This window comes from Cavia porcellus, unplaced genomic scaffold, assembly GCF_034190915.1.
Source record: "Cavia porcellus strain 051 isolate PalLab524CR breed Dunkin Hartley unplaced genomic scaffold, mCavPor4.1 scaffold_7, whole genome shotgun sequence".
Classification (NCBI taxonomy): domain Eukaryota; kingdom Metazoa; phylum Chordata; class Mammalia; order Rodentia; family Caviidae; genus Cavia; species Cavia porcellus.
The window spans coordinates 21,281,065-21,306,707 of record NW_026947490.1 but is presented as its reverse complement, the minus strand read 5'-3'; the positions used below and the strand labels follow the sequence as shown (position 1 = coordinate 21,306,707).

At 43.3% G+C, this 25,643-nt stretch overlaps 1 protein-coding gene and 1 pseudogene across 4 annotated transcripts in view; both read right to left on the bottom strand.

The window, feature by feature from the left end:
• The window catches only part of LOC100733578 (carcinoembryonic antigen-related cell adhesion molecule 1-like), a 74,097-nt gene that overhangs the window by 9,804 nt on the left and 38,650 nt on the right, over positions 1-25,643 (bottom strand). For 2 of the 4 annotated variants that reach the window (XR_010048639.1, XM_063252826.1), the window contains exons 1-5: positions 8,401-8,598; positions 7,027-7,386; positions 3,472-3,750; positions 2,719-2,973; positions 1,017-1,292 (exon numbers count right to left, since the gene is read on the bottom strand). Coding sequence is in view for 3 of the 4 variants with exons in the window: in XM_063252826.1 (XP_063108896.1) it covers positions 1,017-1,292; positions 2,719-2,973; positions 3,472-3,750; positions 7,027-7,386; positions 8,401-8,464 (1,234 nt within the window). In the remaining variant the exon portion in view is untranslated. Of the gene's footprint in view, positions 1-1,016; positions 1,293-2,718; positions 2,974-3,471; positions 3,751-7,026; positions 7,387-8,400; positions 8,599-25,643 lie in introns of those variants that run through there. The other 2 variants (XM_063252827.1, XM_013146842.2) reach the window with 2 other exon arrangements.
• On the bottom strand, positions 22,843-25,401 carry LOC100733860 (male-specific lethal 3 homolog; annotated as a pseudogene).

Below are 25,643 nucleotides of genomic sequence, written 5' to 3'. Positions count from 1 at the left end.
ACACTGAGTATAAAGTGTTAGTGTGGTAAGATGAAAAAGTTCCGGAAATGGATAGTGGGAATGTTACATAGCTAGATGAATGTACTGGAGGTCAAGGAACTATGCAATTTCAAATGGTTAAAATAATAAGTCTTGTGCATATTTTACAATAAAGCAAAGAAACATTAACAGAAAAACAGACTAAAAACAAATCTATTGCAAGGTGGCAATCAATGCCAAACTCAGTATAAGAAACTCAGTATGGTTGGCTTTCTCGTATCTGTGGATTTAAGTAACTATTGAGGTTTGAAAATCTTCAGAAAAAAATGAGTCCAAATGGAAAATGTATGGACATTTTTCTTGTCATTATTCTTTAAATAATGCAGCACAAGAATTGTTCCCATTGTGTTGGAAATAATCTAGCAATGATTTAAAGTATATGGGAGAATGAGTGTGCTGGCTCATGTTGATAGACCTGGTATTCTGTGAAGTTGAGGCAGGAGGATCACAAGTTTGAGCAGAGTCTTGGCAACGTAGTAACCTACTAAGACTGTCTCAAATAAAAGAAAAAGAAATAGGCTGGGGATGCAGCTCAGCAGCACAGTGTTGTGAGTTTGATCCCAAGTACCAAACAAACAAACAAACAAAAAAAAAAAAAAAAGAAAGAAAGAAAGGAAGAAAGGATGTAGTCCACTAAGAAGGCCCTAGGTTTAACTTGTAGTACTACAAAACAACCAACCAACCAATCAAACAAAAGTATATGGGAGAATTCTCACAGTCACATGCAAATGCTACCCCACTTTAACATTAGGCATTAGAGTATCCACAGGTACTGGTGTCTGTGGGACTCCTGGAACAAACTCCCTGTGAAGACTGGAGGTGACTGTGGAGTCAGAGCCAAAGCTCTTAACCACTTTGCAAGTCCCTTTACTACCTTTGTGTCTCAACTGATACATTCCCTGTGACTTGTATCCATCTTGCAAGTTACTGGGAGAGAAATTCTCCCCAGAAGAGGTAGGAGAGGAGAAGTCACTCACGGAAAACATCCAGCCAGAGGGCATCGCTCCTGTTGGAACTGACAGGATTGGAGACCTCACACTGATACTGCCCGGCATCCTGGCTCTTGACAGGGTCAATGGTGAGGATGCTGTCTTCCTCAGACAGTTTCATCCTCTCTGAGAGCTGCAGATCTTGGTTATTGAAGATCCATTGGATGGAGATGCCAGTATCATTTGAGAGGCAGGTGAGGACCACAGAATCATCTTCTGTGACAGTGGTGTTGCTGGCCTGGATAGAGGGTGGCGACACTGGCTCTGTGGACAAAGGAGAACCAACTGAGTGTGGGCCTGGGGACTAGCCGTGTTCTCTTCTCAGATATTCAGCCAAGTCTCTGGGCCACAGTGAGTCTGTGAAGTGATTTGGAGGACAGCCCTGAACCCCGACAGAGGTTGCATGCCTTGAATAAAGTAACAGTAAGGAGCAGGCTATCCCTCCCTCTGAACCCAGCACACCAGGGGAGGCCCATCAGCTTCCCTAGACCTCTCTGAAGGATCCACGCTAGAAATCTGTTATTAGCCCACCTGTTCAGAAATCTGACTGGAAGGCCGAATATTTTTTCTCACTGACCTTTTCTTTCTTTTTTTTTCATTCGAGAAAGTCAAAGTAAAGTGTGGGAGGGGACTGTCTCTGGAGAGCAAGCATGGACTGAGTAAAAGAGGAAATAGCAAGATAAAGACCAGCCTGGGGAAGGCAGGGTGGGCTATCATGTGAGAAAGCCACAATAACCTCCTATTGACTTCTGCATGATGTTTGGCCAGTGCTTTCTATGACAGTAAAAGCTGAGCCACCTGTAGCCTGAAGAATATCTCAGTTTGAAAAAGACTTTTAATCCCTGACCTGTGGATTAAATACCACAGAAAAGGAAATCAGCAGAGATAAATGGTCACAGTGTTCATTAAAGGCTGGCATCATTCTCTCTGCAAATGTAGCCCTCTGGCCCCGCCCTTCCCTCCATGCAGGACTGCACAGGGAAGCACTGCTCTCCACGGTGCATCACCTACAGGTGCATTCTCAGCCTCAGACAGCTGGGACTTCAGAGCCAGGACTCAGAGACATCTGCCAGAGGTGCATTTTTCATTTCATTGCATGCTGGGAAGTCTCAGATGCCCACTGGGGACATGATTAGCAGAATGAGGACAGGTAACCCAGACACCTAGTCCACCAGTCCTGTCCCACCCCAGAGAAAGTAAGGGCAGAGCTAGTCCCTGCATGAGACTGGAACAGAGCTGGGGCCGAGCTCTGAGCCGCTGTGCCCTGTCCAAGATGGATTTCCTCCACTCATTGGAGAAAAACAGTGCAAAGGTGTTTCCAAGCCCTAGGGGGTCCTTATAACTCCTGGAAGAAGTTAAGGAAAACAGAGTTGACAGAAGGAGGGAGTTAGTCAGTGAAAGCAGCTACTTGGCCTCAATGACCCGCTGATTCTCTGAATCTCTGCGCACTCCGTGGGTCTTTCTGCAATGAGGAGAGCTGTCTCTCAGTTCAGGCTGAACTCCAGCTCAGCCATGAGAAGTCAGGCAAGAAAGGAAGGGAGAGTCTCAGGGATGGGACATAATGCTCAGGGAGAACAGAGACAGAGATTTGCTTGTGTCTGAGGACACAGGCTGGGAATGACTAGTTTCCCACTATTTCCAGAAAATCAAAACTCTAGAGCTTGGTGCTGTCTGTCCAGGGCCCACTTACCAATGACTGTAATATTCTTGACTGTGCTGCTATTGAGGCCAGTGGCAGGGTTAGAGACGAGGCAGGTGTAAGATCCACTATCATCTGCAGAGATGTTAGGGATAGAGAGCTCCTGTGTGGATTGCAAGAGGCTCCCATTGACAAGCCAAGAATACTGTGCAGGTGGGTTAGAGTCTGCATGGCAGGAGAGGCTGAGGTTTGTCCCTTGACGGAAATGTGACTCTGGGGGCGATATGATGGGGGCATCCGGGCCATCTGGAGTGAACAGAATAAAGCCACATGTGACTTCATTAGAGGGAAGAGGAAGCCCCAGGCTTGTAAGAAGGCTGAGTATCCTTCTGAGCCATGCCACAACCTTGGTGTTAAAACATCCCAACCAGACGAGGGGGTGCAGCTACATGGCTTAGCACCTGCCTAGGATGCATTAGGCCCTGGTTCCATCCCCAGTACTATGTACACAGAAAAAAAGTCCTGGTCATATCCTACTCTGCTGACTTAGCCTTTGTTATCCTGCTGTTTTTAGATAACAGGTGGTTAGGTGAATCTCTGTGGACAGGAGAAGTCCATCTCCTGTTCTGGGCTGAAGGTCAGGCCTGCCTGGGTGGCATGATCAGGATGATATGGCCAGCCCAAGTGTCCCAGAGTGAGGCCTGTTTTCTGAACTTGAGAGAGAGGGTGACTGGGCTGGCCTCTGCCTCTGGCCCCAGTTACCGTGTGATTAGTTGGGACCACAGCAGAATACAAGTTACTCACAGGAAATATTCAGGGAGACTGGGTCACTTCGGTTGAAAGCCACTGGATTCCGGGTTTCACACTCATAGGGTCCTGTGTCATTCCTTGTGACATTCAGTAAAATGAGACTCCTGTTGCCATCAGACAGTTTCAGCCTATCACCTTCTTGAAGGCTCTGACCATTTATCCACCACAGGTAGGTTGTGTTCTGAGTCTCGGGTTCACATGTCAGTGCTACGGCTTCCTCACCCTCCAGAGGGCTGGAGTTGTTGACTGTGATGTAGGGTTTGGATAAGATCGCTGTGCAGAAAACAGAGAGAAGATTGCCTGACGTGGTGCCTTTGATCTGGGCAAAGGCATTTCGCCCCAGAGTGGAGCTGTCTTACCTCTCAGGCAACTTAAGTCCTTAAAGGACCAGACAGGAATGCATCTCACAGGCAGGTGCATGAGGACCTGAGCACTCAGGGGACATGAGACCAGCTACATATTGTCTGGAATAGCATACGCTTTTCATGTGGGAACCACGCTACAGTATTTGGTCATGGATAGACCCCTAGTGTCTCTCCTGGCCTCACCAGCAGCCACCTGGTTTGCCGTGGGTTATGTGTGTACTGAGACCCTCTAGCTGCAGAGACCTCCACTGATCGGTCTTGGGTGTTTCCTTTGAGGCTTTGTATGCAAGGCTGTGCTTCAGATAGGTCATAATGGGATCTGCCACTGAGCTTAAACCTGGACTGAGCATGGTTGTATGAAGAAATCACACACAATTAGAGCAACACTAAGCCTGGCATTCAGCTGGGGGTCAGCCTGAGGCCATAATGTGGGGACATTCTCCGTAAGGATTTGATAGTGACTGACATGAGCATGAGTCTAATGAATGATCTCGGAGAGTGAGAGAGTAACAGGCAACTTTAGAAAGCTGAATCAGTTGCTTGTCCTTGGTGTTTAGTGTTGCTCTTTCTACTACAGGTTGAAGATGAGGAACCTGTGGGCTCTGAAAGGTTTGGACAGCAATTTCAGATATTAAATTATTGTTCTGGGAAAAGTTTTATTTCTACCCACGTAGCTAAGCCAAATTCCTGAAAAAAATATTTCTCTCGGAGAACCACAGGATCTTAGATCAAACTCTGAAGACTTTTTGGGTCATATTAGATAGTTCTTGATGCTAGTTTGAAACTGCCACTCTCTGATGAGGAGCCCTGTGAACCTTACTGGATGGACATAGGGGACATCTGAGGCATCCCTAATATAAAATGATGGATGATAGCAACTTCCAAGAAGTGACACATCACATTAGTAACGTTAGAAGTCCTTATTCCCAGTTACTTCCTGGGAATGAGGTACAGTAGGCAGGAGCCAAACTGGGCATGTAAAATTTTTCTGTCTTTTCTTTTCACCCCAGGAATTCCCACTAGGGTTTTATTAAATTCTTCCAGATCAGACAGAGACTAACTAAAATGATGATGGCTGATGCATCTCACTGTGTTGGAGGACCCGCCTGTGACGATGGTGTCTTCATGGGGAAACCAGTATGAGTGACCCAGGTAGCAAACCCTTCAAAATGTGCTTCTTAGGGCAGCATCCTCTGGAGGAGGTGGCGGGGAACTCTGAAGGGATGTGGGCCCCATATGGGGCGCAGGATAGAGTCAGGAGTCAGATGGGTGGAACAAGCCTGGGCTTTGGGCCTTGTGGGTCTGTCCCTCTGCCTCTGACTCAGGCTGAGTCAGCACAGACAGCAGGATATGCTTGGCCCTATCTTGTGGCCTATGCTACCCACTGGCACTATGGAAGGAGAGAGCCCCAGAGCAGGGCACAGTGGAGGCTCAGCCACAGCAGGGGACATTGCCTTATGACAGAGCCTTAAAGGGACAGCTGATATGACTGATTTCTGTGGCCTTTACTGTTTTCTGGGAGTGTGGGCCTGGCCCCAGTTGTTAGTGAGAGGAAGCAGGATCATCATCCATTAGCCTGGGAGGAAAGGATGCAGCAAGCTGTGCACAGCAGGGCTGAAATGATGGGGAGGAAGATGAGGGACAGGGAAAGAGCTGAGATAGCTGGAAATGCCCATGGCAGAGAGCAGTGCAGTTTCAGCAACTTCACAATCCCCAGAGACCATAACACCTTTGGCTATGTCAGAACCAATCAGAGCACTCCTGTAAGGCTTTCCCCAGCCCAGCAGTTCCTGGGGTGGATCAGAGGAAGAAAAAGAGTATCTCAGCCTGTGAGCAGGACAGGCAGCTACTGTGGCTAGAACCTTTCAGGATGCTGTGTGCAAATTCCAGTCTCTGAAAGGGTGTAAGTCTTTCATTCATTCACTGCTTATTCTTTCCCTCATTTTTCACAAAACTATTTAATTGGCTATAAATTGAGCATGTTGGTTTCATGGTCTTGTGGGAAATAAAAGAGCAAAGGCATCTCTTGCATACTCCAGGGAACTGATCACCAATACATCAGGGAGTTAGGACTTTAAATCTAGTGAGGGATACTGGGGGTTGGTTTCCTGAGCACGGAGCCCTAAACCTTGCATTGAAGCAGATGATTTAATTCTAGAGTAAAAATTGATTAACTCTACATTTGATCTCATTGGTCTAACCAGACCCTCTCTGAGATACTGAGGCCTAAGATTAAAAAACATGAATCAATAACTGGACTCTGGTTCAGACACCTAATAAATCTTCCAGGGTAGAGAAGACAGGGCTGAGTTTATATGCAGGTAGATAAAGAGGTGCTATCCATTGTGTGTGTGACTCTGACCCAGCAACTGTATTTTGTTGTGCCTTCATCTCCCTGTTACAGGGTACACAGGAAATGGTATCCGGTTTGTTGTGTTGTTGGTAAAGTAATCTGAAATACTCATAATTATCCAACATTAGCATATAGTAGTTGCCTAAATAAACAGCATGTATTTCTTGTACAATGAATTAGAACAGTTCCTAGTGAACAGGACTTCCCCGAGTCTCATTCTCCTCTGTTCTTCCCCTTGGGCACACTGAACTTCATTTGGATTCCAATGCGTTAGTCAGTTTAGCTGTGTCCTAAGGCACCTGTCCATCTGTGCTCCTGTGTCAGGAGAGCTAACTGCCCAGGTGCCCCTACTGAGATGTGTCTCTGGGTGTTGTGCATTGGCTGCTCTAGGAAACTATGAGATTCAGACAGGCAGTGAGTTATTGCTCCCCATCATCCCTAAACACCCTGAGCACAAGCTCCCCAGGACCACTTGGAGTGAGGAGCCTGGGACAGAGGTCTGAAGCAGGGGATGCAAGACTTCCTCAGAGTCACTCAGGGTCATGTAAAAATGAGGTCACTTGGGGGCTGGACTGAGAGTTTCTCTCTGGGTCAAATTATTCCATCCAACTCTCCTTCCCTCTGCAAGGGAGATTCAGGTAAAGGATTCCAGTCTATCAAAGTTCATTGGCACTGCATGTGTCCTGCACTCTATGCTCAAAGCCCAACATAGGGTGTAACATGGTGGGGGTGGGGGTGTGTATGTGTGCACTGTCCGAGTCTGACAGTTTTGTGTGTACAGAGGGTGGATTGACCCCATCCCACACCCACAGATCATTGAGAATAACTTACGGTGTACGTGGAACTGTCCATATGTGTCTTTATTGTCTAAAGTTTCATCTGTGATTCGTAGGGTGTAGAATCCTGAGTCCTGTAGAGTGACGTTCTGGATCAGCAGGGATCCATTGCGGTATATTGTCTCTCGACCGCTGTATGCTTTCCCTGGTACAGTGACATTATTGGTTGTCACATATCGTATAATCATACTGTTAGGAGCAGTCGTATTCCCCTTGAACCATGAATAGCCTACAGTGTTCTCTGGCAAATTGTGGGCAAGTAGAAGAACATCTGCCCCTTCAACAGCATCGAAAGGCACCGATTCAATAGTCAGTTGGGCAGTGGTGGGTGGGCTCCAGAAGGCCAAAAGTGATGCTAGAAGAGAGAGACAGAGAAATTCATCAAAGTAGAAACTCTATTGGATGGAGAGATGGAGCCCTGAGTCCTCAGATGTTTTCACTGCTTAGTGTGACTGCTGCAGGCACGCGTGTGTCTCTTACTAGGCTGAGGTCAGCAGTGGGACTTCATTCCTTCCCTGCCCCTGAACTTGTCATTCCCTCTGTTTGGAGCACTCTCCCCCAGGGGTCTGCATGGCTCACTGCTCACCGTCCTCAGGCCCTGCTCATGTTCAGGGCAGCCTTGGGGGACACCTTTCCTGACCCCTCACATAGGGATCTGGTTCTTTGATTTCTTACCTTTTCCTGCTTTCTTCCCTCTGTGGCTCTTGTCAACACCTGACTTCCCCTGCTAGATGTCCTTTTTGATCAGTTTTCGTCCCTCTAGGACAAGAGCTGGGTGAGCACAGGGAGCTGTCTGATTCTGCTGGAGCCCAGGGTCTGGCACAGCCTCAGATACCCAGGATTGAATGAGCGATGGCTCTGAGAGCCCTGTGTGCACAGGGGTTTGTTTGCAGTTTCTGGGGGCATGGGTGAGCACAACACTTTGTACCCCAGGTGTGATTTTCTTTGGAGTCACCCTGACTTTGTTGTTGACATCAACTTTCAAATTTAGTGGCCTAGTGGAAGGTGTCCTTAATGCCAGCCTTTGAGGCTAAGGCAGGTATCTCTGTAAGTTAAAGTCCAGTTTGGGCGACGTGGACAGTGCAAAGCCTGCGTGAACTGCATAGCGAGACCCTTTCTCTAGGAAAAGAACAAATGTCCTGGACAGTGATGATTAACTTAGAGACAAATGGAGCTTTTCCTCCTCCCTTTTTAGTACCCATGCACTGCGAGTTTCCTGTTCCTCAGCCTTCTGATCCTCTTTTGTGTTTGCTTCCCTCCTGCTCCAAACAGAAACCTCTGTCATCTCAGACTCCTGTTTTCAGTGGACCCAGTCAGTGTTTAGGGATTCACCCTCTGGTATAGCCTCCCAGGGACTGTCCCCTCTCACCTGTAAGCAGGAGCTCCTGCCAGGGAACAAATCCTCTGTGGGAAGTGGTTGTGCGTGGCTCCATGGTCTCTGCTGCCTGCTTTGTCCTCCGTCTGGGGAGAAGACCTTTGGCTCCACACAGGCTCCCAAGCAGGCTGCCCAGGAGGGTCAGCTCTGCTGTGCTTCCTCCCTTTGAGCTGAGTCTCTTCCCAGGGCACGCCCCAGGGTCATGTGATGTGGGGGGTGGAGTCTGTGTCTAAGCTTGGCTCTCTCCTACCCTCTGGGTCCTGCCTTTCCTGTGTATTCCCGCTTTTTTGTATGAAATTTTATTACCACAGACCTCACTTTGAGTACAAAACTGTTGAGGACTCTGTCACCCAAGACAAGAACTTGTTCAGCTCCTTACTGGCCTCTGCACTATCCTGGCCTTGAGGATGCCAACACCCCAGGGAGTTCCTGGGATTCCCAATGCAGAGCTGTGTTTACCTTTGGAACATGGAAAAGCAGCTAACTGGGCACTCAGTCCTTCCCTGGGTTTTTGTGCACTCTGGGAAGGTGGAATGTACTGCCAGGAAACAGGTGACTGAGATGGCTCTAGGGGATAAGAAGGGGTTAGCTTAGTGATGACTGGTGGGGGGCCTTTCCCTGTATCTCTGGTGTCCCCAGTTGGTCTCTGATCAGATGTTTCAGGAGGAGCTAAGTTCTGGGTGGGCAGGGATGGAAATGACCCGCATGTCCTGGGGAGGAAGGAGTGTGGTGGTGGGGCAGGTACGTGGCTGTGGGCAACATGGGCCTCATTGGCAGATTTCTGAGACAGCGCCCCTCTCTACAAGTCTGTGCTGAGTTGTGACCCGTATCCTCTCTGAGTGAGTTGTTAGCCCTCTGTCCTTTGGCCTGCTGAGTCACCTGTGCTCACACCTTTCTGACCCCAAGAGTGCTGCCAGGAATAAGGGGCCATGCTGAAGCTCTTGACATAAATGGGTCCTCAGAGTTCCAGGAAGGAGAGGTTGGGACCAGGCAGACATGTGGGAGGGACCCAGAAGTGCCCTTGGGGCCAGGGATGGCAATCAGCCTGCATCTGCTCCCAAGTGTAAGGTAAATTCACTTTTCAGAATCTGTTTTCCTGAGAGTGGACTGTGTATGCTGATGTTGCCCCCTGGAGGTCATGAGGGGACTCATGGCAAGTGTCAGGGGCTGCAGCAAAGAGGCTGACCAGGCTACAACTGGCTCTCACTGGATGTTGAAAGACTCTTCTTCCACTATTAAGCTATTTTGATACACTTATCAGAGATCATGTGACCAATTGTCAGCAATTATTCTCACAATCAATCTGATTCATTTGTAAATCTTTATGCAGCTCCCATGTCATTTTATTACTGTAGCACTGCAGTAAGTTCTTAAAGAGGAAATGGTGAATAGCTAATGTTGTTTTCCGTATAAGAGTCATAGATGCCTCCGTATTTTTGTTGAAATCCATAGAAAGATTGATTGATTCCTAAAATAGTGAGGTCATCGTATGTGCCTGGTCTAGAACTCCTGGTGTCAGGTAATTGCCCCCCACGCTACCCCATTAGGCTTCAGGGCATCAGTGAGTCTGAACCAGGCTGGGTTTTGCCCTCCGTGGGCATTTGGCAGTGTCTGGTGACAGCTGTGATTGTCAGCTCCTGGCACTTACTGGGCAGAATCTCCTGATGTTGGTAAACGCCCCACAAGGCGCAGGTAACCCCACAAGGATGAGCAGCCCCAAATGTCAGTGGAAATTGAACCCTGCCGTGTACCCTCCCCCTGCCTACCTAGATCCTCCCCTCACCCCACTTCTTCCCATTCTTCCCCTTGCCCTCCTACCCCAGCCCCACCCCCCTCATCTCACTTGCACCCTCTGCACCTGCCCTTTGTCCAAGCCCAGCTTCATCTCTCCCCTCCCTGATCCTTTTGTACCTTTAGGAGGATGCATCCACTAAAAGGCTCAGTACTCTTCCCTAAGTTCCTATGATTCTGGCCTTCTCAGAGCCAAAGGCAGCTGCCCAGTGCCAGTCCTCACAAAGTCTCCAGGGTGAAGCCTCTGGGTCAGTTGCCAGGGATCCAGAGAGGAAGCTCCCTGGAGGAGGTAGTGGCATGGACTGGTGGTGCAAGACCGATGCCAGTGTGTGCATCACTGTGGAAGTGAAGGCTCTTGGTACAATGGCTTGAGTGATAGGTCACAGAAGTCCTCATGTGTCCACCGGGAACAATGACTGTGAGTCCTGAAAGGCTGTCTCACTGGGACCTGTGTCTGTGCCTTGGCAGAGCTGCTATGGACTTGTCCAGACTGGACCTTCTGCAGATTCTCCCAGGCACAGGGTTTCCCACGACATGGAAGAGTCAGGAGTGATGTGGCAGTTGCTGGGGCAGGTTTCCTCATGGCCTCTGGGGCAGCTCTGTAACACATGGTTCACACTCAGGAAAGGACTTCCCTGAATGTGAGTGTGGCTTGCACTCAGGAGGTGGAGATGCAGCCTGATTTCCATCCCTTGCCCCAGAAACCCTGCCAGGAACCTCTCATGTCCTGCCTACTCCTTCCTGCATGTCTGAGGACCCTGGGTTTTCAGGGGTGTTCATGCAGCCTGCACACTTCTGCAATGACCCATAGTGTAAGGGGATGGGTGACCACAGCAGAATCAGAGAGGCACCATCAAGGGAGGACATAGGCAGGCCTAACCTATAGTTCAGTCCATGCACATAAAGATTGAAAGTGTCCCTGAAATCTTACCCCACAGATGACATTGCCCACAGCCACCTGACCTTCTTACCTCAGTCCTTCTTGTCTCTAAATCTTTGGACCTGAAGGGTCTATATTGTAAGTATAGATTAGTAGTTGAGTATTTGAGGAGGATGCGTTTTTATTCATTTTGTTCCTTGTTTGTCCTTTTGAGACAGCATTTCTCTATGCAGTTCAGGCTGGCCTGGGGCCTGCAGTGATCCTCGTGCCTCAGCCTCCCAGGTGAGGGCATGACAGGCATGCACCTCCTTACCTGGCCATCTTGGATGTGTTTTGTACATCTTTCTTAAATATGTTTATTGGATGGTACTGGAGATTGGGCCCAGAGGTTTTGCACTGAGTTACATCCCCAGCCCATTCTAAATTCTGAAACATGGTTACTTCACTTTTCCTAGGCTCAACTCAAGCTTGAGATCCTCCTGCTCTAACCTTCTTCAGGGTTGGGATAACAGGTGTGTGCTACCCAGCCCTGCAGAGATTTTGAAAAATCGCTGTCAATGATAGATGAAAAAAATGTGCTGTCTTCAACATTTTAAGAATATAAATAAATTCCCTAATTACATTCATGTTAACAACAATTGCTACGATACCCAGCATTTCTCATACCTGAACTGGAAGTCTAGCCATTAATGAGTAACTCCTCACCCCTTCTCCCCCAGCCCATGGTAGGCTCTACGCTACTGAATTTGCCTCTAGGAATTGTCCTATTCTAGGCATTTCATATAAATTAAACTCTTTAAACAGGTGCCATTGTGGTTCTTGCCTCTTTTCAGGTTTCCCCATGTTGGAGCTGGCATTGGAACTTTGTTTTTCATGGCTAACATTCTAGTGCATTTATGCACCACATTTATTTAGGTATTCATCCATTTAGGGATACTCAGGGTGCTTCCTCAAGTTGCCTGTGGTGAAGGCTGCTGTGGGCAGTGTTACCATGCAGGAAACTATTTGAATCCTTGATTCATTCTCCCAGCACACACCTGCTGGGTGTGCTGTCCACGTCACCTCACAGCGAGCTCTGTTTTCTACAGTGGCTGCTGCTTTTCCTGTTCCCTTAAGGAATGTGGGAGGCTTCCAGTTTCTGTGCAGTTTCCCCCACCTTCCTTATTTAACTTCCTGTTAAACAGTTACGGTAGTGAGTAGTAGGTATGGAATGGTTTCCATTTGCATTCCCATAACGAGTCTTTATATTGAGCATCTTTTCATATGCTTGTTGCCTATTTATGCATGTGCTTTGGAAATATGACTATTTTGTTTCTTTTCTCAGTTGTAAATTAGGGCTTTTGTGTCTGAGTTTGATTAGATCTTTGTATATTATATACAAGAAATGTTTATTATATCTATGATTTCCAAATATTTTCTACCATTCTGTAGATGACTCTTTACTTTCTTGACCTTATTCTTTAATAAAAAATTCTTAGTCTTGATAAAATACAGTGTATCTGTTTTTCTTTTCTTTTTTTATTTAGGGGAAAAAAGCAAAACATAAAAAAGGATAGGAATATTACGGAATTAAAAGAAACACTAAGAAAACACTAATTGATAAATTATATAATGTCAGCTTAGAAATAGTTGTTCAAGTTACAAAATCAAATCATAAAAAGTAGACATTCAAACACTGACAGTGCAAACCATTATGTTCATAAACCAACAAAAACTTAGTATGGTTATCTATCTTACACACTTATACATTCAGTTATATCCTTTAGATCATTTTCCTCCCCTTTCATTATTACAATATCTATTATACATTTTGGATCTTATTATTCCTTCAGTTTTTATTATTTTTTACCCTAGAGAGACAATGTTATATTTACAAATATGAGTCTGATTTATTTCACCTATGAGGATAGTCTCAAGTTGTCTCCATTTATTTATAAAAGCCTCAAGGTCATCCTTTTTATAGCTGACTAATATTCCCTTGCATGAAAATACCACATATTTTTTATCCACTCTGAGGTTGATGGGCATTTTGGTTGTTTCCAAGATTTAGCTATTACAAATTGTGCTGCTATGAACATGGGTGCAAATATATCACTGTAATATGACCTTGTCAGTTTTTCTGGGAAAATACCCAGGAAAAGAATAGCTGGATTGAATGGAACTTCCAATCCTAGTTTTTTGAGGAATCTCCATACTGATTTCCATGGTGGTTGCACCAGTCTACACTCCCACCAACAGTGGAGCAGTGTTCTTTTCCCCCCACCTCACCAACATTTGTTAGCAGTTGACTTCTTGCTGTCAGCCATTCTTTCTAGAGTGAGATAGAATCTCAATGCTGTTTTAATTTGCATTTCTTGAATGACCAGTGATGGTGAACATTTCTTCATGTATTTATTTGGCATTTGTATTTCTTCATCTGAGTAATATATGCTCATCTCAGCTGCCCACTTTTGGAGAGGGTCTTTGAATTTGGGGGGCTTGATGTTTTTCAATTATTTTTATGTTCTGGATATAAGTCCTTTGTTTGAGGGCTGGCTGGCTAAAACTCTTTCCTATTCTGTGGGTTTTCTTTTCACTTTGTTGTGAAGTACAGCACTTTTGAAGTACAAAACTTTTTTTAATAATATGAGATTCCAGTTGTTGATGCTTTGAAGTATTTCCTATGTGTTCATGAATTCTCTGCCTACTCCTATGTCTCCAAGATTTCTACCTACCTTATATTCCAGTAGGATTTAGTGTTTCTGTTTTAATATTTAGATCTTCGATCCATTTTGACTTTAGTATAGTGCTTAGTGATAGGCATGGGTCTAATTTCAGTCTTTGGCATGTGGAAAGCCAATTTTTCCAACATGAGAAGAGGCTATCCTTCTTCCAGTGAACATATTTAGCCCCTTTGTCAAATATAAGGTAGATGAGTGTCTTTGTAGTTGTGTTTGCATCTTCTAATCTGTTTCATTGATCCTCAGGTCTCTTTATTTGCCAGTACCATGCTGATTTTATCACTGTAGCTTTGTATTATAATTTCAAGTCAGGAATTGAGATGCCTCTTGCCTTGACTTTGGTATTATATGTTTCTTCTGTTTTCAAATGAATTTTAGGAGTGTTTTCTCTAGATCGGTAAGGTGTGTTAATGGTATTTTGATTGGGATTGCATTAAATCTGTATAACAGTTTTGGGAGTATGGCCATTTTCACAATGTTGGTTCTTCCTAACCAAGAGCAAAGAATATCTTTCTCTTTTCTAATATCCTCTTCAACTGCCTTTTAAAGAATTACATAGTTTTCAGAATATAGGTCTTTTACATTCTTGGTTAAGTTGATTCCTAAGTATTTCTTTTTTTAGATGCTATTGTGAAAGGCGATATTTCCATAATTTCTCTCAGTGAATTTTTTGTTTATATGTACAAGAATGCTATTGATTTTTGTGTTGACTTTGTATCTGGCTACACTGCTGAATTTGCTTATTACCTCTAGTAATCTTTTTAATGGAGTTTTTTTTGCATCTTCTATGTAGAGTATCATGTCATATGTAAATAGTGATAATTTAACTTCTTCCTTTCTTATCCTTATTTCTTTTATTTCTCTCTCTTGTCTGATTGCGCTGGCTAATATTTCCAGAACTATATTGAGTAAGAATGGTGATAGTGGAATCCTTGTGTTGTTCCTGATTTTAGAATGTGGAAGCTTTCAGTTTTTGTCCATTTAGTATAATGTTGGCTGTTGGTTTGTCATAGATGGCTTTTATCAGATTGAGGTAGATACCATCTATTCTGAGTTTCTGTAGGGTTTTTTTTTTATCATGAACAAGTGTTGAGTTTTATCAAAAGTTTTTTCTGTGTCTATTGAGATGAACATGTGGTTTTTGTTTTTGGCTCTGTTGATGTGGTGCATCATATTTATTGATTTGTGCATGTTAAACCATTCCTGCATTCCTGGCATAAATCCCACTTGGTCAGATGTATAATCTTTTTTATGACTTGTTGCATTCTATTTGCTAATATTTTATTGAGAATCTTTGCATCAATTTCATTAGTGAGTTTGACCTAAAGTTCTCCTTTTGGGTTGGGTCTTCTTCTCGTTTTGGTATCAGAGCAATACTTATCTCCTGGAATGAGTTGGGGGGGGGATTACTTCCCTTTCAATTTCATTGAAGAGTTTAAGGAATATACGTATCAAGTCTTCTCTAAATTTCTTGTAGAATTCAACTGTGAATCCATCAGGACCTGGGCTTTTTCTTTTGGTAAATTTTTAATCACACTTTCAATTTCAATAGCTGATATTGGGTTATTCAAAATTGTTACATCTTCTTGGTTGAGCTTTGGTCATTCATAGATTTCTAGAAGTCTGTCAATTTCCTCTTTGTTTTACTTCCTCTATGAGAAGAGATTTTCAAAGTAGGTATTTGTTTTAGTTACTTTTTACTCATTGCTGAGACAAAATATCTGAAGCCCAGAGTTGGGAAAGGAAAGGTTTATTTCTTACGGTTTTTGGAGGTTTCAGTCTATACTTAGTTGGCTCCAAGGCAGGCTAGGATGGCGGGACCACAGTTCATGGCAGCTGCAAACAGCAAGGTGAAAACCGGCAAAAGAGCAGGACACACCTTTTTCCTGCCGTTATATTACATCCTGGCTCCACCCCTATGTGGGTGTAGCACTGATACCATCAATCCAAGCACTATACAATGAACCAATCACAAATGCACAATGCAAACTCATGAGGCCTGGGGGCCACCAACATAAACCATGATAGTATTCAAGATCTTTTGCATTTCTATGGGATCTGTAGTAATTTCTCTCTTCTCAGACCTCATTGCATGGATTTGAGTTTTTCTTTCTGCTTAGAGGTTTATCAATGTTGTTTATTCTCTAAAAAACCAGCTCTTTGATTCATTAATTCTTTGTATTTGTTTCAGTTGTGTTAATTTCTGCTCTGATCTTTACAATTTCCTCTCTTCAATGTGCTTTGTGTTGGACTTGCTCTTCTTTTTCTAGAAGCTTGAGATGTAACATTAAGCTGTTTATTTGTGCTCATTCCAATATCTTGATATGACAATTTATTGCTATATATTGCTCTCTTAGGACCACTTCATTGTGTCCCACAAGTTTTGGTATGCTGTATCCACATTTTCATTGAATGGTAGATATTGCTTAATTTGTTCTTTAATTTCACCTGTAACCCACTGATTGTTCAGAAGGTTGTTATTTAACTTCCATGCATTTATGCAGGTTTTACAATTTCTTTTGTTATTAATTTCTGATTTCAGTGCACTATGGTCAGATAATATGCATGGAATAATTTCAATCTCTTTGCATTTACTTAAGAATGTTTTATGGGCTAATATATGTCTGTCTTGGAGAATGTCCCATGAGCAGCTTAGAGAATGTATATTCTGATGTGGTTGAGTGGAACATTCTGTAAAAATCTACTAAGTTCATTTGCCCACAGGTTTGATTCAATTCTGTTATTTCTTTGCTGACTTTTTGTCTAGTTGATCTATCTCTTTGTGACAATGAGATATTAAGTTCTCCTATTACAATTGTGTTCTTGTGTATTTGGTTTTTCATATCCATTACTATTTGCCTTATATATGAGTTGGTGCTTCTGTATGTGGTGCATGTATATTTATAATTGTTAGCTCTTCCTCTTGAATTATTTCCCTGACAAGTATGTGGTGACTTTCTTTCTTTATTTTGATCATTTTTGGTTTGAAGTTCACATTGTCTGCAAACAGAATAACTCCCCCTGCTTTTTTCTGGATTCCTGTTGCATGGAATGCTATTTTCCATCCTTTGATTTTTAATCTATGAGTTTCTTTCTGAGTCAGATGTGTTTCTTGTATACAGCATATTGTTGGACTGTGTTTCTTGATCCATTCTGTCAATCTATTTCTTTTAATAGGTGAATTGAAGGCCATTTACATTGATGGTTATAACTGATATGTACTGACTCAACTTGGTCATGTTATGCTTCTGCTGTTGGTTTTCTGCTTTCCTCTCCTGTTTAATTGTGTGCTCTTTCTGGTGGTTTCTTTCTGTTGTTGTTCTGGAAATTGTGGTCATTTTTATCTCTATCTAGTATGTCTTTCAGCGCTCTTTCTAGGGTTGTTTGGTGGACATGAATTTCTTTAGTCATTCTTTGTCATGAAAGTATCTTGTTTTTCCATTAAATTTGAAAGAAAGTTTTGCTGGATACATCAATCTGGGTTGAAAGTTGTTTTTTTCAGTGTCTGAAATGCTTCATTCCAAGCTCATTTTAACTTGAGGGTTTGTGTTGAAAAGTGTGCTGTAATTCTAATGGGCTTTGCTTGATACATGATTTGTGTCTTCTTTTTTTTTTTTTTTTGTCTTTTTGCTTTTTATCGGTACCAGGAATTGAACTCACGACTGCCTACTTGCAAGGGAGGCACTTATGCCGCTGAGCTAAATCCCCAGCCCCGAGTTGAGTCTTCTTTAACAGCTTTTAGTATTTTGTTTTTAGCTGTATGTCTGCGATCTTAATTATATGTCTGGGTTTAGATTTATGTTGGTTGTGACTGTTTGGAATTATATATGCCTCACTTATCTGTATATCAGATTTTTTTTGCCTACTTGGGAAATTTTCTGCTCTTACTTCTGTGAATGGTTTGCATATGTCATTTGCATTGACTCCTGCATCTTCATTAATGCCTATTAGTCTGATATTGTTTCGCTTGGCATCATCTTGAAGCTGCTGAATTGTCATTTCATGCTGCTTTGTTATTTTTTTAAAATTTTATTTAAGGAGAAAAAAGAAAAAAACAGAAAAAGGGTACAAGTTATACAGAATTTCAGAAAAAACTAAACAGTAGGAAATCACTAGTTAATTACATATTGTCATCTCAGAAATAGTTGTTCAAGTTACAAAATTAAAGCATATAGAGGGGACTTTCAAACAGTGAGACTGCAAACAGTTCTGTTCAATGATCCAACAAAACTCAGTAATATGGTTATCTATCTTATACACTTAAATATATATGCAGTTATATCTTTTAGAGCACTTTCTTTTCCTTTCTTTTGTACAATGACAATTACACATTTTGGTTTTTATTACTTCTAAAGTTCTTATTACTTTTTTTTTTGAAGAAAGTAAAACCAAATGTGACATAACAGGACAGAGTCAGTCAAATCAAAAGGATGGACATAATACATAATATAAAAACAAAATACAAGGTGATCAACAATGGTTACCATAATGCCTCTTGTTATCTTAAAAAGAATTGCCTATATCATCAGTTATAATAAATTGAACAAAACAGTAAAGAATAAGACCAATAAAACCAAAACATTGGAGACATTAGTGGATTTCAAAAAAAGATAATAGTCAACCAGAATGGGCGTCATAATGAATCTTATTGTCTTCATAGTTGTTGCCTATACTTTCAAACTTGGTACTATCAAGCATAGCAGAATAGAGGAAAATCAGTCAAAACAAGATGATGAGAGCAATACAGGGTTTCAAATCAAGTTAATAGGAAATCAAAGTGGGTTACTATAATATATCCTGCTATTTTTTATTTATTTTTCCCTTATTAAGAGGATAAAAATGAAAAAGTAGATAATAAAAAGGAGATTGAGATAAAAAAGAGGGCATAACAACAAAACAGCGCATGTCAAAACACAGCCATTTAAACAGTGGTTTCTGTATAATCTCCTTGTCTATAAAAGTTTTTATTTATATTATCACATATAATAAAATCCAATAAGATACAACAGGTGAAACAGATGGAGACAGAAGAATAAAAGCTTGATGGGACTTCAAAACAAGAGGATATTAAATCAGCACTACCTATTATGATGTCTTGTTTTCTCCAAATTGGGTGTTCCTACCCTCAACTTTCTCTGCCTTATTTCTGTTGAGCTCTTTTTCTGTCGTTAGTTGTCAGTTTGTCTTCTTCATTTTGTTTTCTGTTCCATTCATTGTGGCCTCTCTGCCACTATTTCTGGATTCTTCGTATTTTTCTTTTTTAGAATATCCTGCAGTATTCTCTGTAGAGCTGGATTGGTGGTTGCATATTCCCCTAGTTCCTCTTTATCCTGGGAGCACCTTGTTTTTCCATCAATTGCCAGGTATAGTTGTGCCGGATATATCAATCTTGGCTGGAGATTATTATCTTTCAAAGCTTGAATTATTTTCCCCCACGCTCTTTGTGATTTGATGGTTTGTGCTGAGAAGTCTGCTGTAATTCTGATGGGTGTTCCCTTGTAAGTGATCTGTTTCTTGTCTCTGATGGCTTTTAATATTTGTTCTTATATTGGATTTCTGGAATTTTGATTATTATATGCCTGGGTGTAGCTCTGTTTGTGTTGTAGGTGGCTGGGGTCCTGTATGCCTCATACATCTGAGTATCTTTACCTTTTGCTAAATTAGGGAAATTCTCCTGGATTATTTCTGTGAATAGCTTTTGTAGTTCATTTGTTTGTGTCCCTACTTCTTCTTTTATGTTCTTAATTCTTAAGTTATAGATCATCTTATCATCTTCTAGCCTTTGTATTATTGCTGTTTTTCTTGTTATTTTAAAGAAGTTTTTCATTTCATGCTCCCACCTTACAAATCTGCCCTTTAGTTCAGATAATCTATCCTTAGTTTCTTTCAAGCTGTTATGCCAGCTTTCAATAGAGTTTTTAGTTTCCTGGTAATCTCTTTGAACCTGCTTCACGTATTCTATGTTTTCTCTATTTTCTCTGTCAAACAATTCTCCCCTTTTTTTCCTGTTCTTCCATTGCACCATCTGTTTTTTCTTGGGCGGTGCTTAGCATTTCTCTAACTATTCTACTTATTTCTTGCTTTATTTCATTAAAGGCTTCATTTTTGAACTCATCTATGAGGCTCCGGAGATACCGGTCTATTGGTGCCGTGTCTGATATTGCATGTTTTCTGTCCTCATTCTCCTTTGCACTTACCTTTCCTGGATCAGTGTTCTCAGGATTGGGGACTGAGGACCCTTTCTTATTGCTCCCTCTCCCCATACTTTTTGTTCCTTCCATACAAGCGTATGTAGGAGGCCCAGTTTTCTTTTCTCTTTGTCTGTTACAGTTTGTTTGAATTTGCTGACTAGGTGTTCCCACCCACTGCAGTGTACTAGGGAGACACAGATCTGGGCAGCCTCTGCTGGGCCCATCCCTCCAGATCAACCTAGTGAAGGCTTCACCGCTAGGGTGCACCGCCAGACGCAGGGACCTGATTTAGCCTAGCCTACTGGGTCTTAGTCAGCAGAGTCACCAGGCCAAGCGCTCCCCACCAATCCCACTTGAGAGGGGAATATGTGACTAAAGTCACTGCAGGGCCCTGTTCCGGCTAGTCTGCCTGTTCCTAGAATGTCCTCTGTTGCAGCCTCCTAGTCTATGAAAGGGTCCCCATTTCTCTCACTCACCGCAGGATGATGCAGGGCTCCCTGCCAGTCCTGCTCTCAATGCTGTTTGGTTCACTGATTACTGCTCTCAGAGCTTTTGTGCGTCTGTCTCCCTGCCATGCCGATTGGGATGCAGTAGTGTCAGCAGGAAATTCAAATTGCGGCTTCCAATGGCACGGGATCCAGCTTCAGCGGTGAGATTTTATCTGTTCCTGTTATAGCATCAGGATTGCATTTCTAGTTGGTTTCTCTCAGCTTAGTTCATTCCTGGGTCAGCAGGGTGTATCTCCCCTCGCTTAGGACTCCTCACATGGCACCGCTCCTGGATTCTAAGCTGGTAATCTCAGAGAGCCTCTGTGGCTGCTGTTATTTGTCTGCCATGTTCTCCTGGAAGTCCGCTGCTTTGTTATTTTAAAAGTTTCTATCCTTTCATGATTGCTAGCTGTGACTGTGCTCAAGGTCTGAAATTCTATCCTCAGCTTCATTTAAACAGTTTTGTCAGTTTTCAATAGAACTGTTCTTTGTTGGATGTCTCTTTGAATTTGTTTCATGCATTCTGCTTGTTTTCTACATTGTTCATTCAATATTTCAATCAGATTCTCATGCTTCTGTACTTTTTAAAAAAATCTATGTGTCTCTAGCTATGCTATGCAACTCCTTTATTAAGGTTGTCATTTCTGTCTTTACATGAGAAACTATTTCTAATTTGATTTCCTCTATAGCCTCAAGGATTTGTTTCTTTACTTCACTTGCTATTATTTCATGGATTTCAGATGTATGACTTTTAAAGTCCTCTATTTCAATGTTTCCTATACTTGTTCCTGATGGTCTAGATGTCTGAGATTGCATTTTGCTTTTTTGTTTTGTCATTTTCACCTTTTGGTCTAATATTTGGTCTTTCAATCCCACTAGTCTCAAGTATTGGTAGTGTAACTTAGGGTCCTACTGTATGGTTGATGTTTGTCCAATTGCTGGGTACCATAGTGAAGAGGAGAGCCATTCATCTGAATTCTTCCTGCAGGGCCTGTTGGGTGAGTCCTATATTTTTCCTAGGCTGACTAACCTAGGAGTATTGATGTAAGTCAACCCTTAGTTTCCACTGTTACTATGTCTTTAGGTTGTTCCAGGTCACCAGATCTCCCTATCTGTAGTGTTTGTCTTGGCTGGGAACCTACTGTATCACTGGGTGACTCATAAGCCCTTTTAATTCTCTCCAGGTTGAGGGAGGCCTTATTGTCACCCCCTGAACCCACTTGATGTTCTCTGTATGGAGGAAGTATTCACCCACACTCTTGCCAAAGCTCGCCAAAGTCCTATAGCTGGGAGGAACCCCACCACTGATCCTTTCTACCCAATGAAGACCTTATGTCTAGGGGCAAACTCACCACACTGACGGAAGCCCACTGAGTTCTCCTGTCTGGACAGGGGGCCACTGAGTCTCCCATTCACCAGCACAGCCAATTCACTGCAGTCTAAGATTCTGGGAGGAGGAGTGGCAGCAGAAGATCAACAGCAATATTAGGTCTAGCAGGTGTGTGGGGGGTGTCCCTGAGGGTGAGTGGGTGGGTGGGCATGGAAGTAACCTCTCCTCCACGCTAGACATCTGGGGTCCAAGGGCAGGACTCTATTTTTCCTTTTGTTTATTTATTTGTTTTTTCAAACAGAAATATTTTTTATTTAGATCACCAAAAATAACATTTTCTAGAAAGTGAACCATGACGTTACTCAACAAAGTATGACTATAAAATCTTAAACAAGACAGGCAATGCTACATTAAGTGCTGAAAATAACATTTCATAGAGGGAATCTAAATGTACAGCTGCACTTTTTCTTTTCCATTGATAGCAATGGCTTCTAGAAGACTTTGGGATTTCCTGGTGGTTTCCATGTACAAACTAAAATAGATTGCACAGAGTCATTCATCCTCACCACAAGAACGAAAACAGGCTGCAAAAGGGTTTTGTTTAGCGAGGTGTGCTGATGCATATGTGCAATCCCAGCACTTGGGAGGCTGAGGAAGGAGGGTTGCCCTGTGTTCGAAGCCAGTCTGGGCTGCAATGAATTCAAGGCCAGCCTCAACTGGCCAGATGCTATCTCAAAAATACTTTTATGCTAACAACTAACTAAACACTATGATTCTCAGTAAGAATTTCAGTGACAACCAGGATAGCCCATGTTGTGGGCATTTCATGATAAATGCATTGCCTGTCATCACAAATGTCCTGTGCAATAGCAAGAGTTAAGTCAGAGAACATTTGGGAACCCAGAAAGTAATTCTTAACAGAAATGCTACAATATGTGGACAAATCAAAAATCACAGAGCCCACCTCTGCTGGAGGCCCCCGGGCAGGCCTGAGATTTGTGAATTCTGAATCCTGGGTGCCAGCAGAGCAGCAGTCCTACAGTACCACCAGGCTGTAACCAGCGGCCCTGAGGCTCTTGAGGCCACAGCGCCCCCTGCAGGCAGTGACATAGGCTGTCTTTGGAAAGAGGTAGGCATGGTATTCTGCTAAGAACCGTGGGAAGATTCAAGTGCCTCAGTAAAGTCTTGGGATACTTCTCAGAAAAGGATGCCTTTCCCAGAATTTCTGGAAGTTTTATAAGCAATTGTAGCAAATGCTGTGCACCATAAATGTAAGAGGGTGGATATATAAACATATATCCACATATGTCATGACTTATGAGGGTACAATTGTCAGGTACAAGCTTCTAGGAGAACACCTCCTGTATTTCATTTCTCCATTCAAAGCCAGCAAACACAGCCCTCCCTTCCTCATTAGGGGTGCAGGAAGGTGATCTGCTGTTCACAGGCGTCTTCTTTTCCAGATGCAGGCACAGCCTGGGCTTGTTGGCTGGTGTGTCCTGCTGTGCGCACATGGGCTGGGGCCAGGCGCTGCTCTAGGACAGCCTGTGCCAGTGGGTGCTATGACACGGGGACCACCTCAGGGATTGCAGTGCTTCTGGCTTGGTGTTTCGCCTCTTGAAGGTGCAGGCTCATCACAGTCTGTGGACTGCAGTGTGGATGGAGTCAACAAATGCTGGTTGAGAGAGAGCCCTTCCTGGCTGCTATCAGTGTTTGTGGCACTTTGCTTAATTGAAACAAAAGGCTTAATTGAAGTCACCTGTTTATATGGTGCCTGTTCATATGGGACGAGAAGGAGCAATGGGAGAGTGTGATCCAAGGTTACCCTCAGCCCACCCACCACCTCCTTACTCAGGGCAACATTGTTTCCTGCCATAATATAATGTGTGTTCACATTGGCACCCGCCTCTGTGTGCTGGAGCCAAGGCCTCTCCTTGGCTGACAAGGCTGCACTGATGGCAAAATGCTTCCCACAGGACTGCAAAGGAGTTAGCATGTGGGCCTGCATGGGAGTTCACTAACCGCTTCCTCCTGTTAGTGTTGTAACCATCATCTTCAGGTTGTCTCCTTAGAACTTCAGGGATGTCTACAGTTATTATTCTTTCTTCCATTTCTTTCTTATTTTTTTTGTTTGCAGTTCCTGAGCTGCAATTGGCCCTTTCATTGCAGGTTAGTGTCCATCTTGTGTCCACACCACAATTAGTTTATTCATTCATCTGCCAGTAGACATTTGGATTATTTCTATTCTTTTTTATTTATAAATTAATGGTGCTGTAAACATTCATACATCACTCTTCATGTGGATATATGTCTCAATTTCTCTTGGGTATATAGGAGGGGGTTTGTGAGATTATAGATGTATATCTGTAACTTTATAAGAAAACTGTCACACTTTTTTTAAAGCGAGGGTTTACATTTGCTAAAGGTAGGAAGAAAAATATGCTCCAGGGTGAGAGCAGGCCACTGAAGCCAGAGAGAGCACAGTGGCATTCCAAACTGTTTTATAGTGTGGTTGTCCATTTTTATTTCCAGCAGCACTCAACATTTGCTACTGTCAGTCCTTGAAAGTTCAGCAATTTTTCAACAATTTTTTTGGATTATGTCTCTGCGACTGGCAGAAGAGTTTATCTCACATCCATCACACTGCATGCTCTTCCAACAACTTTTTGTTTTTCTCCATGTCACCTGTGCTTCATGCTACAGTTTCCTAAGCATTTCCTAACAGCTGGCTGGAAGCAGAAAGGCAGAAATGGAGGAGTGTGGCAGGGAAGAGCTGTTCTTCCCTCAGCAGCCAGAAAGGGAGAGAATGAAGGAGCCAGAAAAGAAGGGGCCAGGACAACATGTAATGTTCAAAGCCATGCTCCTAATGACCTTCTCTATCCAATTACACACCTCCCCTAGTGAACCCACTCAGTTTCTGAACTTATTTATACACTGATCCACATGAAGTCAGAGCTTTCATAATCCAACACGTTTCCCAAAGCTCCACCCTCTGCTGAACACCTGTGCCTTTTGGGGACATTTTAGATCAGTGATGGCAAATGTCTTAGAGACCAGTGCCCAACTGCAACCTCAAGCCCATTTATGTATGGAAAAGCACCAACACTGCAATTAAACCTGAATGCTATGAATTTAATTTGGAAAGATCACCTCATGCATTATTCTCTTTTGTTTTAAAAGAAAAAAACACCTGTGCTATGGGTTGGCCACCACTGTTTTAGATCTTCGGGGGAGTCACTCAGATAAAGGAGTGAGCCGAGGGGAAGCCGGTTTACAGGAGTTGTGTAGACTGCATTTGGACGTGGCAGCCAGGAGTTCAGGGAAGCAGTAGGAAGTAGATGAAGGAGCCCCCCGCAGGGAGGGCTGTGAAGCCCAGGGGAGGGCAGGGTGGAGGGAGACCTGAAGGGCCTGGCCCTGGCTGTGGTGTGAGGAGGAATATTTAGGTTGCAGGGAGAAGCCCCAGAAAGGAAGGTTACCTGTGGACTTAGATGATGTGAAAGCATGAAACTACCTCTGAGTTTGATCAAGGGATGGAGACTTACTTTTTTCTGCTTCTAGGGTCTTAGGTCAGGAGAAACAGGGGATGAAGCAGGAAAAGACATCACCCACATTTCAGCTGCTTCCAGGAGTTGAAAATGAGACAATAGGTTAAAGTGGAATAAATGAAAGCTGTTCAGGATAATTAAGAGGGCACAACACGGGAACTCATAAGGAGGGAGACGTGGAAGGGTACTGGAGACTCCACAGGACCATCTGTGGAGATGCTTGAGAGCGACAGTTGTGTGGCTGCCTCTGCTTCACTAGTCACCTGTGTGGGAGGTGTTTCCGCCCCTCATG